The sequence below is a fragment of the Canis lupus genome, chromosome 25, assembly GCF_011100685.1.
Source record: "Canis lupus familiaris isolate Mischka breed German Shepherd chromosome 25, alternate assembly UU_Cfam_GSD_1.0, whole genome shotgun sequence".
Lineage (NCBI taxonomy): Eukaryota > Metazoa > Chordata > Mammalia > Carnivora > Canidae > Canis > Canis lupus.
Genome location: NC_049246.1, coordinates 3877906 through 3893634, shown reverse-complemented (window position 1 = coordinate 3893634; position 15729 = coordinate 3877906). Strand labels below are relative to the sequence as shown.

Below are 15729 nucleotides of genomic sequence, written 5' to 3'. Positions count from 1 at the left end.
GAGGCCTCACACTCAGCTGGGATTTATTACTGTTGGTCACGCTGATGAGACAGGATTCAAAGCTTCATTGGCCAGACCTCAGTGAGGCCTATGCCCATCTGGCTTCCTAATAATGTCTGACCACAGGAGAAGCAAATTACTATCAGAGGTTTCCATTCAGAAATAAGTCATGATTTTCACTACCCAGCTTCTATGTCTCCAAAGGTCACTTTACCTGATATATATACCCAGCCAGAATTCTTCTTCTGAAGTTATCTTATTTAGCATCTTTAAGGCAATTTGAAAGTCATTCATGATACTTCTATTTAATAATTTCATCCTGCTTTCATATTTATCATCTGGTTTGTTTTCATAATACTCATCCTACGCCACCCTCCAGAAGACGCTATGCTGACCCCAGAAGCAGGAAGACCAAGACCCTGAAAGCCTATATGCTCTCTGCAGGTCTGCGACCATCCTTCTAGGTTATGCAGCCAATACGTGGCTGGTTTCTCTCCCCACGTTTTAGTTCAGAAGAATATAGAAAGGAATTATGTATTTGTTTTTACCCTTTCCTATGTGTCTCCTGGTGTTTTCTATTGTTGAGTTTCTGTTTACGTTAGAAAGAAGTCCAAGGCAGAATCTGTTCCTGTTATTTGAAGGGTCTGTGAATCCATCTATAAGCACACTTCGGGAGGATGCCTGGAACGTCTCCCCAACTCGGTTGTTCAGTTCATAGTAGGCAACCGAGCACCAGTGCTGAGGTTCCTCATAGCAAACTGGTCGAAAGTCTGAAAGAAAGAGAGCCGATAGCACATCACTACCATCATGCGGGGCTTCCCATCTCACGATCCCACCTGGATGCTTATATTAATGCTGTTAACCAGACAAGGATGCTCTCTGTGATCTTTTCAAACCTGTCACTTGATGGAAGCTATGTGCAGTTAGCTCATCTGGTTAACACACTTGTGGCATACACATGAGGCATAGAGGCCACGGTGCTGTGACTCTGCCATGCTTAGAGCACTTGTGATCATACTTAGTATTGAGGGGGTCTGACAAACAATGATATGAACAGATCAGCATAGATTCCATCACCCCTAAAGGAGACAGCTCCAAGGAAGGTGGCATGTCATCTTCCTCTCTACATGTGAAAGATGGCATATTACTGTCACTGTACCAAACAGGAGTCGCTGTGACAAGAGTATGTACCATTTTCTAACAAACTAAGGATGAAAAGTAAAAGTTTATGTATGATAAAAGCCAAATCAAAAGCACTGGATAGGACTTTAAATTATTAAACAAAGGGAAAAACTTCTATGTAGACTCCCATTCTCCACTGTATACATATGGAGTATGTATGTGGCATAAAACATTTTTCAAGACAGCTGTATCTGCCATTAGGAAATCCTAATGGATTTCCATTTCCTAATGGAAATCCTAATTTTCACCTCGATTTTTCAAAGCTAAGTAAGTTGCCAGTAACCAAAGTTCAGAATTCTTTCTTTGCCATGCACACTCTTTCTCTTTTTATTGATTATATTAACTCTCTTTTCTTTGAATATCCTAGTAATTCTTATATCTAGAGTGTGTTCCTATGTGCACTAAAACAGAAACTTGTGAAACATAAATTAGAGGGTTATCATTTGATTTACAAAAGGAACTTTACTTATAAAAGACTTCACCCTGGCAGACTTTAAATCGTAAGTTCCGTTAGACCCTCTCTATTCAATGTGGTTCCTGGAAGGGTAGCCCCTGCATCACCCGGAAGCTTGTGAGGAATGCAGATTCTTGGATCCCACCCTAGATCCAAGGAATCAAAATCTGCATTTACATAAGATCGCCTTGCGGTGTATGTGAACGTTAAAACTGAGCAGTATTTATTTATCTAGCCTATTTAAAGAAACAGGTAAAATTCTGTAGAAACCCTACTTATATGTTTGCATATATTTCTAAGAGCACCCCTCTAAGCTAAATCAAAGACAGCACCACAAAACTATAGTATAAACACAACGGGACAAAATTTCTAACTTAAATACCTATTTCTGTACTAGACATCAAGAACTACAAGTATCTAAACATTGAGGTTGAAATTAAAAAATAACTTATTCTAGTAACCAGGATGATAAACATTCACTCTATGGTGCTGAGGAATGCCAAAGTTAAAATGCAAAGCCATGCTATGTGCCCCTTCAAACACATGTGAAATAGCAGGCTGGCTACCTTTTGTTTTATTTTTTTAATTTGTTTTGTTTGGGGTAATGGGAGATGCACTTCAAAAGCTGCTACACTGAGCTAGCTGTTCATCTACAAATTTACCTCTTTTAGACACTGACAGCACTAAATGACTATCAGTTGTGGCATCTACTGGCTGGCCATTCTGGGTCCCTGGGGCTCCTGTGGCATGATAAGGCAGGGGTGGTGTGTCAACTAAAAGAAAGCAGTAAAACAGAGGCATGTCAAACTGATAAACTACACGAAGAGAGTCAGATCCAACCTTTCTTGCTGTGAAACTACTGGGCTGGGTGGATAGTGTTATCGTTCAAGAGAGGCCTGTAATGTAATAAGGCTATTCTGCAGTGACTTTGTGAGTGTCACACAGAAGAAACTGGTTATCCTGACATCCTCACTCAATGGTTGATTAGTTTTTCCCTCTGACTTATGAGTTATCTAAGTTCCAATGACCTGCATGATAAGATTTTCAAATCGAGGAGCTATTCTAGCTTTCTCAACAGCACAGGCGTCTGTTTGTCTGGCTTTCAAAACAGAAAGCTAAATCTTCTTTGAAGTCAGCTTAATTTTTTGATTCCTCTATTGCTATGGATTGTACAATGGCCACAGAGATGCTCTGTCTCTGAGATGTTCTAAATATGCCCCCAAAAATGCCTTGATTATAACCTTGTGCCCAAGGTATACGAAGGGCTCCTCTCCCCAAATGTCAGTTCCTGTAATTGGACAGTGATCATGGTTAGGCACATGCTGTGCATTCTGTAGATAATATCTTATCAGAAAGCAATTCACAACACAATAAAAACTCCCACAGCAGAGGAAAAACTCTTGAGTGAGAGTCTCAGAATAGCTGATTCCTCTTGTATATGTTCCTAAATGTCAGTTCAGAATAGTCTTGTTAACGTTAGTGGTGGATGGAGTTCAGTGGCATGAAAAGTTGAATTGGTCTAACTTTGTTGAATTGAATTTTATCCATTCAAGTAGTTCCCACACTTAAGTGTGCATAAAAGTCACCAGTGAAACTTGTTAAAGATGCAGATTCCTGGTCCCACCCCTCAGAGAGTCTGAGCCTGGAGATCAGTGGTTAGATGTAGTCACATACATTTAACAGGCACTGCTGTCAATTCTAATGCACACCACTTTGTACAACCATGGATAAGGCATTTCCTCCTGAGAAAATAAATTATGACCTTGGTGGAAAAGTTATAAAGCAAGGTCGCTTTTCTGCAGGTCCTTGAGTAAGTCTATCTATAAAATTCAGGGGTTGAACCATAACACCGTATCTACTCCTAGGCATATGCCCAAAGGAGCTGAAAGCAGGAACTCAAGTAGATGCTTGCAAGCCAGTGTTTATAGCAGAATTATCCACATTAGCCAAAAGGTGGAGGGAAAAAACCCAAATATCCATCACCCAATGAATGGATTGTTTTTAAATGTGGTATACCCATACAGTGGAATATTGTTCAGTCACAAAAATGAAGTAACTGACACAGGCTTCCACATAGTTGAACTATGAAAACACTATCCTAACTGAAATAAGCCAGACACAAAAGGACATATATTATATGATTCCACTTCTTTGAGGTACCTAGAATAAACTAATTCATAGAGACCATAAGTGGATTGGAGGTTATCAGGGCTGGAACATGGGGGAGGGAAAGAATCAGGAGCTACTGCCTAATGGGTAGAGTTCTGGTTAGGATGAAAAAATTTTGGAAATAGATGGTGGGGATGGTTGCACAGATCTGTGAATGTGCTTAATGCCACTGGATTGTACACTTAAACATGGTCAAAATGGTAAATTTTACATATCTTCCCACAACTAAAAGGTCAACATATGAAAAATTACTACATTGCACACTTTCAGTGTGTGAACTGTATGATTTGTCAATTATATCTCAATAAAGCTGGTAAAAAAAATTAAGGGGCTGAACCAGTTAATTTCAAAATCTCCTATTAGTCTCACCTATCTATGGGTCTGTTACTCAGGTTGCATTTTGCTGTTAATCATTCAGAAAAGAATTAATTTTCTTTGAAATTAAAAGAGCCATTCCCTCAATGAAAATGAACCAGCTTCTGCATAAGATATTGAGTATACTTCCTCAAATTCTTTGTCTTCTTTGCCCATCTGCACATCCCTTCCTTAGTTCACTCCTTATGATTACTTGCCCGGACTGTGACAGCCTCGTTGCTTTTTTGCATGATTGTTCTCAACAGTTATTACCTTTTGAGGGTCAGAGGCTATTGTCAGAATGAATCATCACTGTACCCCTAGCAGTAGCACACTGCTTGGTGCTTCATCAGGGCTCAGTCATTACTTATGGACTCAATCAAATCTGTATCTATAACCCTGCGTTCCAAATGCCCGTGTGGTGAGTCATTTACTCTGCAATCACCTAATGAGTAACTACTGTGTTTTAGGGTCTGCATTACACAAATAAAAGATGACTGGCAGTTGAATGGGGGAAATACATAATGAGGAATATTATCATGTAGTGTGATAAATGCAATAGCAGATGTGTATGGAAACAGGAGCTGTTATTGCTGAGGCAGCAAAAGGAAGACCTGAATAACTTAGAAAGGAAGGGGCAACTCCTATCTTCCCACATTTTATAAGGTCTGTGAGGACAGGGGCAACTTTTACCAATCTTTTAAGCCTCCTTTCAGCTGCCTAAGGCAGTACTTGAATGTGATAAAAGTTCCATAAATATCTGTTAAATAAAAGAATATATGAACACATGAATGAAGCAGATTATAATGTCTAGCACCAAATGGGTTTATGCATGCCTTCAAGAAATTGTCACTCAGGATATAATTTATTTCACACTCACAAGGTGCATATAAATCTCTTCTTCATCATCTAACTTAGACCTACTTTATAGGCATGGCAGCCCGTGCAATTACGACAATGTCCTTAATCTCCCTTTTGCACAGGATATTCCTTCCATAGGCTTTCTCATTCAGCACACGTTTACTGAATAGGTCTGTCTTCAAGATGCTGTGCTGGCTTCACACAACGCAAAAGGAGAATGCAATGACTAGGTGAGGCCTGCCCCTGCCCCAGTGAAGCTATGCATACTTCTTTTGGAGGCAGGGACTCCCTGTGTTTACTGAAAGAGACAGCCAAAGAAAAGGCCAAGTACGGACCCCTGGACCCCTCACGTTGCTCGCTCTCAGGCCAAGTCTTCCTGCTTGGGGTTAAAAGAAGCATTTTATAATCTTATTTCTGCTACCTTAAAAAAAAAAATTCCTGGAAATTCCCAGAGATGTTCAAATCCATTTAGTTTCTTCCAGAGGATTAGAACCAGAAACCACATCAAAGATATGTTGTAGCTCCAGAAAAACTGTTCCCAGATGGCCCCGATCTTAGAGGTGGCAGGGTCCAAAGGCCCACAGGACCTTGCCATACAAACTGTAAAGTTCCACGTGAATCCTAGTAACAGGGATTGTAATTATGATGTTTCCACCATAAATATTTGAGTTGGGTCATATGCCACGGAGACAGTGAGCTTTTACTGACCTGAGTGTTGATAGGGGCTCTCTGGCTCGGAGGGGCTTCCTGGGGAGTGAGGGTAGCCAGCAGTGCATGGGGACTGTGAGAACACGTGCCCGGGCCCCGGCGAGGGAGGGAACGCACTGCACGGAGGCTGCTGGAAAGAGTCAGGATAGGTGGCGTTGTGCGGCATGAGAGGCTCACTGTGGAGGGAGGTGCTGCGGAACTTGGCTAGCAGGCTGAGCTGGGGGTTATATTCACTGTGCCTTGGCACGAGTACAGGCGGCAGCACTAGGATGAGAAAGGAACCAGTGGATTAGAACTGAACATTGGCTCGTTGGCACAAAATCCGGCAGACGCTTGCTATTTGTGTCTGTCCATTTTTTGATAATAAAACCCTGATTTCTGGGAACTACCCATCCACCATTCTTTGTGCTTATTGTAAAATTGTCAATTAAGGTCCCATCGTTTCCCAGAAAGTGATTTTGGGAAGCGAGCTAAACACCAATGTTTAACATTTAAACACTCTTTTTGCAAACTGCATATTAAACAGGGTATCGAAGAAAAAAGTTTAGAGGAGAACCATTCCACTGTCAGCACTCTAAAGAGACTGCCTATTCAATCTTACCACAGAAATGACCAGAGCTGCCCTATTATCTGGCTTTCTGCAAACCTAATTGTGTCTTCCTTTGATTCTGCCAATAAAGTGGTTTGTATTTTTTATAAAGGCAAAATCGGTTTCTAAGTGATGCCCAAAATATTTTTCTTTCTTTTTTTTTTAAGATTTTATTTATTTATTCATAGAAACAGAGAGAGAAAGAGAGAGGCAGAGGGAGAAGCAGGCATCATGCAGGGGGCCCGATGCGGGACTCGATCCCAGGTCTCCAGGATCACACCCCAGGCTGCAGGCGGCACCAAACCGCTGCGCCACCGGGGCTGCCCCCAAAATATTTTTCTTTTACAGACCATGTTGAATTATTCAGACGGCCAACCTGGATTTTGGGCTCAGTAGTGCTGCTAAAGTTCAAAACAAACAAACAAACAAACAAACAATTTGTCTTTACCAGAAAGATTTAAAGGTACCTAAAAATGTTAAGTAAAAGAAAAACAGAGTAATAAAAAATAAGTAAAAGATAAGCAGTAATAAAAAAACATAAATAGGGGGTCCCTGGGTGGCTTAGTGGTTTGACGCCTGCCTTTGGCTCAGGGCATGATCCTGGAGTCCCGCATCGGGCTCCCTGCATGGAGCCTGCTTCTCCCTCTGCTGTGTCTCCTGCCCCTCTTCTCTCTGCGTCTCTCATGAATAAATAAATAAATAATCTTAAAAAAAAAAGAAAAAGAAAACATAAATAAAGCCTACACTATGTAGTGTTTTTTTTAAAATCATAATTCTATACAAAAAGTCAACAATGGATGCAATTCTCAAGGGCAAGTATTATCCAGCTATTCCTAGTTCCTATTGACTTCTAAAGTGTCACAGTGCCTGGCAGAAAGAAGATACTCAATAAATGTTGTTATGGTATAACCTGTGACCAATGTAAGTTCTAGAAAGAGGAGCAGGGAAAACAGAGAGAGGAGGTGGTCAAAGGCAATTGCAAAGCTCTTCTAAGGGAAAATAATTCTTACCGCCAGCTCCCACGAATAGAAACCAACAAGAGCCAAAAAATAACATAAACTGTAAACTAAAATATAGTTATCAGAGATTTAAAAAGAAGAAGGAATTTAATATAAATTAGCTAAATTCTCATCTTTTTTATTAGTAAAATTATCTAAAGGTGCAAAGTCTGGAAACAGATCTGTAAGGCATATTATATGTAGGGTTATCTCCAAAATTTTTAGCAATTAATGTATAAACATTGTCTAGGTATGTAAGTGTATTACCTAGAGTTATTTCCATAATTTTTAGTAATAATGGAGGAAACAAGGAAAGGAACTAACCAAGAATGATTAAAAGAGGCTGTTCTTAATTATACTACTGATGTGTTACCACACGCAAGTATTGATGAAAACTTTCATAAAAAGTAAATGCTGGGGATCCCTGGGTGGCTCAGTGGTTTGGCACCTGCCTTCATGCCCAGGGCGTGATCCTGGAGACCTGGGATCGAGTTCCGCATCAGGCTCCCTGCATGGAGCCTGCTGCTCCCTCTGCCTGTGTCTCTGCTTCTCTCTCTCTCTCTGTGTCTCTCATGAATAAATAAATAGAATCTTAAAAAAAAAAAAGTAAACGTTTTGGAATAAACAGACAAAAACAGTAATAAAATAACAGTAACATCAATCACAAAGGCTTCCCTACCATCATACCTTTATGTCTTTCTTAATAAGCAACAGTTTTTTGTTCTGTTCGTCTTTATTTTCTACCTTTCTTAAGGTAGAAAACATCCAAACATTTAAATGAAAAGTTTTAAACTAAACCACCACAGTTGAGGGCAAAGAAACAAATTATTTCTTCCCCCTTTATTTTTAAGAATATTTTTAAAATTTATTTATGGGACTCAATCCCAGGACCCCAGGGTCATGACCTGAGCTGAAGGCAGATGCTCAACCACTGAGCCACCCAGGTGTCCCTTCTTCCCCCTTTAAAAGCCAGTATGTGCATATACACGTGTAATGAATGACATTACAGAACACTCAACATCATCATGCAAAAATGAGCTGGATGATAAGCCATTAAATTTCCTTTTATCTGTTCCATGAATATGCAGCATTAAAAAGATGACTCTCTCTGTGGATAGTCTGAAAGTGAAGGCCTAGCAAAGTAAACGGTATATGGTTTCTTTTGCAATGATGCTTCATCACAATGCTAACAAGTTTCAAATAAACATTCATTTTTCTTTTCTGGGTGATGAAGAATTGGAATAATCTCTGTGATTTCAGTTGTAATGTAAAATACCTACAATGTATTCCTAACATTAATAAACATAAAGCCTCACACTGAGTGGAGACTTCTGTTTCTTTATGGGCTGAAGATCTGAGACACCAAAAGAAAGAAAAAGGGTTTGTTTTCTTTTCTTGAAACAAATGTCTTGATAATGTATTTTTACCATCCATGTAAAACCAAAGGCAGTGATTTTTGTAAAGAAAACCGATGGTGTCATCCTGGTTTTTACTCAGCTTGACTGGCTAGTTTACCTTACATTTACACTGATCATATTTTTAAATACTTCCACTCAAAACATAGCTGTCCTAGTCCATTTGGGCTGTTATAACAGAAATACCATAGAGCGGGTGCTTTATAAACAATAGAAATTTCTTTCTCCCAGTTCCAGGGGCTGGAAAGTCCAAGACTGGGGTGCAGCATGATCAGATTCTGGGGAAAGCCCCCTTTCAGGCTGCAGATTCCAATCTTTCATGTCCTCATGTGGTGGAAACGGATGAGGGATCTCTGCGGGCTCTTTTAGGAGGGCACTAACCCCATTCATAAGGGTCTGTCCTCATGACTGAATCACGTCCTAAAGCCTTCACCTCCTAGTACCATCACCTTAAACATTAGGTTTTCACAACAAGTAAATTTGGAGGAGAGGACATAAAACGTTCGACCCATAGCAATAGCTATCCCTAATTACTAAATTCTATTTCTAGTTCAAAACTACTGCTTACCAATATAACATAGTGAGATTACAGACATTGGTTTTGATTTTATGCCACCTTCTAAATACAACACTATCTTAACAACAAAGCATTATATGGGTGAGAACAGTAGCAGGAGTTACTGCCCATATGGGGTGCAACTTAGAGCTGAAAAGCTTTTGTATCTCTTTCAAAAGTCATGTGGTTTTGAAATACAGGTATTTTATGTAAAGAAGAAATTATACTTCATTTTGAAATAAGCTCCATTTGCATGGAGTAAAATCAGCATATGCTGTGAAAACACTTTTTGCATAGAAGCTAGGCCGAAGCCATTCAAAGTGAGATTCCAGGACTGGTAACACTTTACCAGCTGCTGGGTACCAGTCAAGGAAGAAATTGAAATTGAGAGTAAACATTTAGAAACTTTAATAGCAATTTGACAGAGTAATTTTATTCTGTTGAAATGCAGATATTGTTAAAGTAAAAACAACAACAACAACAAACTGGGCTTGCATTTGTAAGTATTTTTAAAATTTCATTTGCTAGTAATCATTTGTATTACAAAAATATTGATATTTGAAGGATTGGAAATTTAAGAATGAAAACTGGTCCTACAGAGAGTTAGAAAAGAACTTAAATAGATAACTTAAGTGGTTGTGTGAGTAAAAATAAAATCAGAGTGCAGCCTTCAATGTTCCTAAAATGGGGGTAGGAGTGTCAGAAAAATAGATTTCAAATGCAAAACTTAATTAAGCTTTATGAAAACTAGGAACTCAGTAAACTTGCTTAACATTCTCATCCTCAGTGTTTTCAAAATATTTACTTTAAACATGGCCAGAAAGTTAAATATAAATTTACCTTTCCTGACAAAAAAATCAAAGTTAGGAATAAAAAATCCTGGGGTAGCCTAACTATTAAACTTAAAATTAATACAATCTCCACCCATCTTTCATTTCAGAAACTCAATAAAACATAATGATATGAGATCTATTGGCCATATGTAAAAATATTCACATTGTCATTTCTAAAAAAAACCTTATATAAACTAAAATACCAAATAAACCTTTAAAATTATGTTTTCTAGAGGTGCCGGGGTGGTGCAGTCAGTTAAGCGTCTAACTCTTGCTTTCAGCTCAGGTCATGATCTCAGGGTCATGAGATCAAGCCCCATGTTGGGCTCTGCGCTCAGCCTAGAATCTGCTTGAGATCCTCTCTCCTGTGCCCCTCCTCCACTCGTTCTCATGCTCTCTCTCTCTCAAATAAGTCTTTTAAAAAATTAGAAAATAAAAGTAGGTTTTCTAGTATTCATAAAGAAAACCAGAGACACTTAACAAAATATTTGCAATGTACATTCCTCAGGAAGAGAGAAATTATTACTTAATGAACACTTTTTTCCCTGGGGTACATTGTAAATGCTTAATATTCAAATTTTTGAAACAAACAGATGTCAAGTCATTGTCATAAACTCGGACCTGAATGACTTTTTTTTAGTATGCAGAGAGAGCCCAGAGAGAAGCAGGAAAGAAAGGAAGAAAGCTAAGACCTATACAATCTAGTGAAAACTTTTATCTGTTTTATCTGTTCCAATGGATTGACAATTTCTCCTGCTTTCAACTGCCTGGCTTGGCCTGTAAGAGGCATCTCTTTGCATGTACTTGAGACACAGAACTACATTCACATAGTCCTATAAGATGCTCTGCAAAAAAATTTGTGAAAATGCATCATCCCGCTGACAAAAATCATTCCACTAATGTCCCTTTGCTCCCCACCTATCAAATTTTGTGCCTTGCTACATACACAATAAATTTTTTGCTTTCATGCTGGGGAAAAAAAAAACCCCCAAAACCTTGCCAGGACTTTCTCAACAGTCTAATACAGGGACTCAATCCTGGGATGAAGTGACCATGAGAAGCATCCATACCCAGGCAGTGTTACAATACAAGAGCAAGATTTGGGAGCCTGAAAGGTCGCCTCCCTAAGATCACAGGCAGCTAGGAATGACTTCTCCAGTACTGCTGTCAGGTTAAGTGAACCCCGGAGCCAGGCAGCCGGCTGGACTCCCACCATGGCCTGCCTGCTTGACAGAGCCATCTCTTCATGGACACAGGCCATCTCCCAGAGCTCATGTGCCAGCCTCTGGTCTCCTGGAATGAGGCAGATGGCCAAATAGGGAGACAATGCTCCTATTAGAACTGTATCCGTGTAGCTAGTGAGTGGGGAACACTCAATCCAAAGAGAAATGTCCTCAAACCGTTACAGCCAGTGTGAAGGCCAAAAGTAAACACCAGACTTCAAAAAGGGGGTGAGATGTGTGTCCACACACACATATATGGGCCTGTAAAGAGTTACAGAACCATACTTTCTTATATTTAAAGCCACATTTAAGAACGATTGCCAATCTCACCTAACCCCTGTTGCTTTCATTCCTAGGAGGATTTCCAGCAGTTCTTTCACTGTTCAGCCCCAGATATGAGATACTTCCCGTACCTGAGCCTGGGAAATGACAGCAAAAACCTTCTTTAGCTTACTTCGGTTTCAGTGAGGGAGAGGGGATGGGAAGGAGGATGCTCCTTTTTTACAGTTAATCATATCAAGGCCATATTAAGACCTTCTAAGACCCTAAGAACTGGAAAGACCATGACAATGGTAACTCCAAAATACATCAAAGCATCATTTTTTCAAAATCACACAAAACTTCCAGGTATACCAAAAGTAATTTCTTTATAGATTTTTCTGACTACAAAAGTTTGGATTACTTCCTCAAAACTGCACCCTCTTCTCTTCCTTTTCTTTTGGTGGTGGTGAGCAGAAGGGGTCTTTGTCTTGCTGATGCCCCCTCAGTCATCAACTGGGACTTAGCTCCTTAACTTTTAAAATAAACCGTGATATCGGGAAGAAAACTCACCTGGAGTCTCCACCCGCCGGTAGTGATAGGGGTTAATGCACACCTCTTTCTGCTTGGAGCCGAAAGGGAACTCACAGCATTCCAGTGGCTTCAGCTCATGGTGAGACTGGAGATCAGGCCAGCGCCACACTCGGCAGTAAATGACATGGGGCAAACCCTTGCGGTGGGACACCTGAAGCCGCCCGTCCAGGGACCGGGGAATTGTCACACATTTACTGGGCTGCCCGGGACAGCTGAGGGCCCTCTCCAGTTCATCCATGGCTCCTTTCTTTTTCTTTAACTTTTTCACTAAAGAGTCTACCGCCTTCTCTGCCCACTTTTCCTCTTCATCTCCCTGCTTCCAGCCTAGCAGTCTCTTCACTGCTGGGCTGGTGAAGGAGAAGAGGGAGCTGATGGGGGTGCTGGAGTGCATAAGAGGTGCACTGTGGGCATCCAGGGCAAACACAAACTGGACAGACAGCCCTTTAGGGGCTCCGGGGCCTGCAGGAGGTACGAGGCAAGTAATTCTGCAGGGATGTCATAGGTACAAGCTCTCTAGGGATGTCACAGGTACAAACTCTCCAGGGATGTCACAGGTGCAAGCTCTCCAGGGATGTCACAGGTACAAACTCTCCAGGGATGTCACAGGTACAAGCTCTCTAAGGATGTCACAGGTACAAACTCTCCAGGGATATCACAGGTCTTCCTTTTCTTCTGGAAGTAACTGACCGATTCAGGTTGGGAACTGTGTCAACTTTCTCCTAGGCCCTAGAATGGGCCGGCCAACTCTGAAAACAACAAGACAAAACTAATCAGCTTCATCAGGATAATTTTCAGAAAGAATGAAAGGTTGGATATGAGGGAGAAAAGACTTCAAATGGTTCAGACTTGAAAACTCTTAGTCGTCTTTGGCTCTTCCCTCTCTGCTATGCCCCTTACCCAAGTCTTGGTAATTCTACCTTTAAATGTCTTTCAGATTTTGAAACTTCCTCTCCGTTCCCACCAATATCTGAGGCCTAGCCCACCTCACCATGCCCCAGATTACTGCAACAACCTCTGAAGTAGCTCTTCTCTTCTAATTCTAATCCATTTACTCCCAAATACAATTTTTAATGAATCATTTTACTATTTGAGAAATTACAGTGGCTCCTTAATTTTCCAACTATAAACTTCTCTGCCTGGATTTTGAGAGCCCTATAATCTTTCCTCAACATGCTCATGCTTCTTCCTTTCTCAATTATAGTTTTTGCAAGTAATCCATCTTCACTGTTGGAAAAACATATAAATGGAATGGGAAAAAATTAGAACACTAATCATCTCACAACTCATGTATATTCTTCTGAACTATTTTATAGTACACTGGTTTTCAAAGGACCAGAGTTCCCATCGGGGGCCTCAAGGTCTTTTCCAACTACATATCTGTGTGTGCTAGATTTTCTTCATGTGTTTCAACTTAAAAAAATATATCACAACAGATTATATGCAAAAACAGGTATGACAATCCAAGTATCATCTATTAACCAGGCATTAAAGGAGGTTTGCAGAGATGTAAAACAATAATAGTCTTTTCAATAATTTTAAAATAATTTTTGTTACCATATAATGGGTTTATCATTCTCTTTTAATGCATCAATAAATATATTTTTTTAAAGATTATTTATTTATTCATGAGAGATACAGAGAGGGGCAGAAATACAGGCATACGGAGAAGCAGGCTCCCTGTGGGGAGCTCGATATGGGGACTCGATCCCAGGACCCTAGAATCATGATCTGAGCCAAAGGCAGATAGATGCTCAACCACTGAGCCACCCAGGTGCCCCATGAATCAATAAATATTTTTAAGTTTCTCAGTCTTAATTCCCAATGTGGCAAAGATTGATAGATATAAGCCACGTAAATGAAGGTTCTTTGGAGTTCTTAATAATTCTTATGAGTAGAAAGGAGTAATAAGACCAGAAAGTCTGAGAACTGTTTTTTGAAAAGTTACACAGTCATGGTACATATGTACCATGCAGCAGCAGGTACTGCTGTCACATTTGTTATTGCCTGAAAATCAGGTGAATTCTTCTTTGCCCTATTATCCAAAGGAGACACTCTTTCCCAGTTATTCAACAGTCCCATTTAAATTTCCTGAGGTAGAACCAAACTTCCTCCTCTGTGAAAGAGTTGGCTTAAATAAAATTCTTTTCTTCTTCCATATTTCAGAAACCAGCTACCTTATTAACGTTTAAAGTGTCTGTTGGTGGGATCCCTGGGTGGCGCAGCGGTTTGGTGCCTGCCTTTGGCCCAGGGCATGATCCTGGAGACCCGGGATCGAATCCCACGTCAGGCTCCCGGTGCATGGAGCCTGCTTCTCCCTCTGCCTGCTTCTCCCTCTGCCTGTGTCTCTGCCTCTCTTTCTCTCTGTGACTATCATTAAAAAAAAAAAAAAAATAAAGTGTCTGTTGGTAACATTGTGGAGCAAGTGAACTCATTTTAGTATTTTAGAATCAATCTAGCTCAAAATCTCCAACAAGTGCTTGTTTAGTATGCATTAAATATCATTTTCTCCTCTACTTCTCTGGAGAGAAAGTTGCACCTTTCCGAGTACAATTATATAAACTTCTCCCAATAAAGGTGCTACATAACCCCCTGCTGTCGTGATAGTTGTTAGGCACCCCGATGAGAAGGATATCAGCCTGGTTACACAGAAATTGATGAATTTAATAAATATAAAGCAACACCTGTATCACTTTATTCTTTGTACAGACTTTATTTAGCATCCCAGAGAGAGGTAAACTGATGGAAAGGAGACTTGAGGGCTTGATAGCTGGGTTTTTTTGCCCTTGGCAGTTTGACTTATACTCAAAGGAAAGGTTGATTTTGTGGCTTAACGATCATGAATTTATAGTTAAGTTACTGTGTTCAAGTTCTGTTTATTTAATCAAGACAGGCTGCTTTAAAGCAATGAAGAGGATTAGAAGCTTTAAAGAGAACACGACGCAGAATAACCTGGACCCTCAAAGAGCTTTGAATTCTGCTTAGTTTTACATAGGACTTCTAGAAGTAAATTGTGACATGAATATTTGTTTAGGTCAGGGATAGACAAAAGCTTTTTATAAAATGTTCAGCAGAGTTAAGCCAAATATACCCTTTAAAACAACATTTGTTCCATGAAATAGTAACAGTTCTCTAAACCGGAGTTCGTTGTTGTTGTTTTAAACTATGGGTGCCTATGTATTAATGCATGTGAAATCAATGTATTCAAATAAAATAGTTTTGTAAAAACAACAAGACGGACTATATTGTGGTGCAGCACACAAAGAAAGAGCATTATTTCATTAAAACCTTCATTCAGAAGTATGTGCTCTGTGTGCGTAGATGTACACGTGCATATGCAGAGGGTCACCATGCAATTTGCAATGCACAGTGAAATGCAATTTGGTGTTGCGTATTACAATCAAGAAAGCTTAAAAAAAAAAAGAAAGCTTGAAAAGCACCACCCTTAAACCAGAGACCTTCAAACCATGTCTGTTCGAGGTTCACCTTGATGAGTGACTTTCTGGGCCACTATCTCTCCTCATCCCTTGGGGCAACA

General features: G+C 40.0%; 1 protein-coding gene across 14 annotated transcripts in view; it reads right to left on the bottom strand.

Annotated features, from left to right (window-relative positions):
* The window catches only part of SMAD9 (SMAD family member 9), a 75812-nt gene that overhangs the window by 15564 nt on the left and 44519 nt on the right, over window positions 1–15729 (bottom strand). For 12 of the 14 annotated variants that reach the window (XM_038573204.1, XM_038573210.1, XM_038573208.1 and 9 more), the window contains 4 exons: window positions 12174–12940; window positions 5729–5992; window positions 2299–2409; window positions 549–770 (listed from right to left, as the gene is read on the bottom strand). In XM_038573204.1, coding sequence (XP_038429132.1) covers window positions 549–770; window positions 2299–2409; window positions 5729–5992; window positions 12174–12585 — 1009 coding nt within the window. In that variant the 5' untranslated portion in view covers window positions 12586–12940. The remainder of the gene's footprint in view (window positions 1–548; window positions 771–2298; window positions 2410–5728; window positions 5993–12173; window positions 12941–15729) is intronic. The other 2 variants (XM_038573215.1, XM_038573216.1) reach the window with 2 other exon arrangements.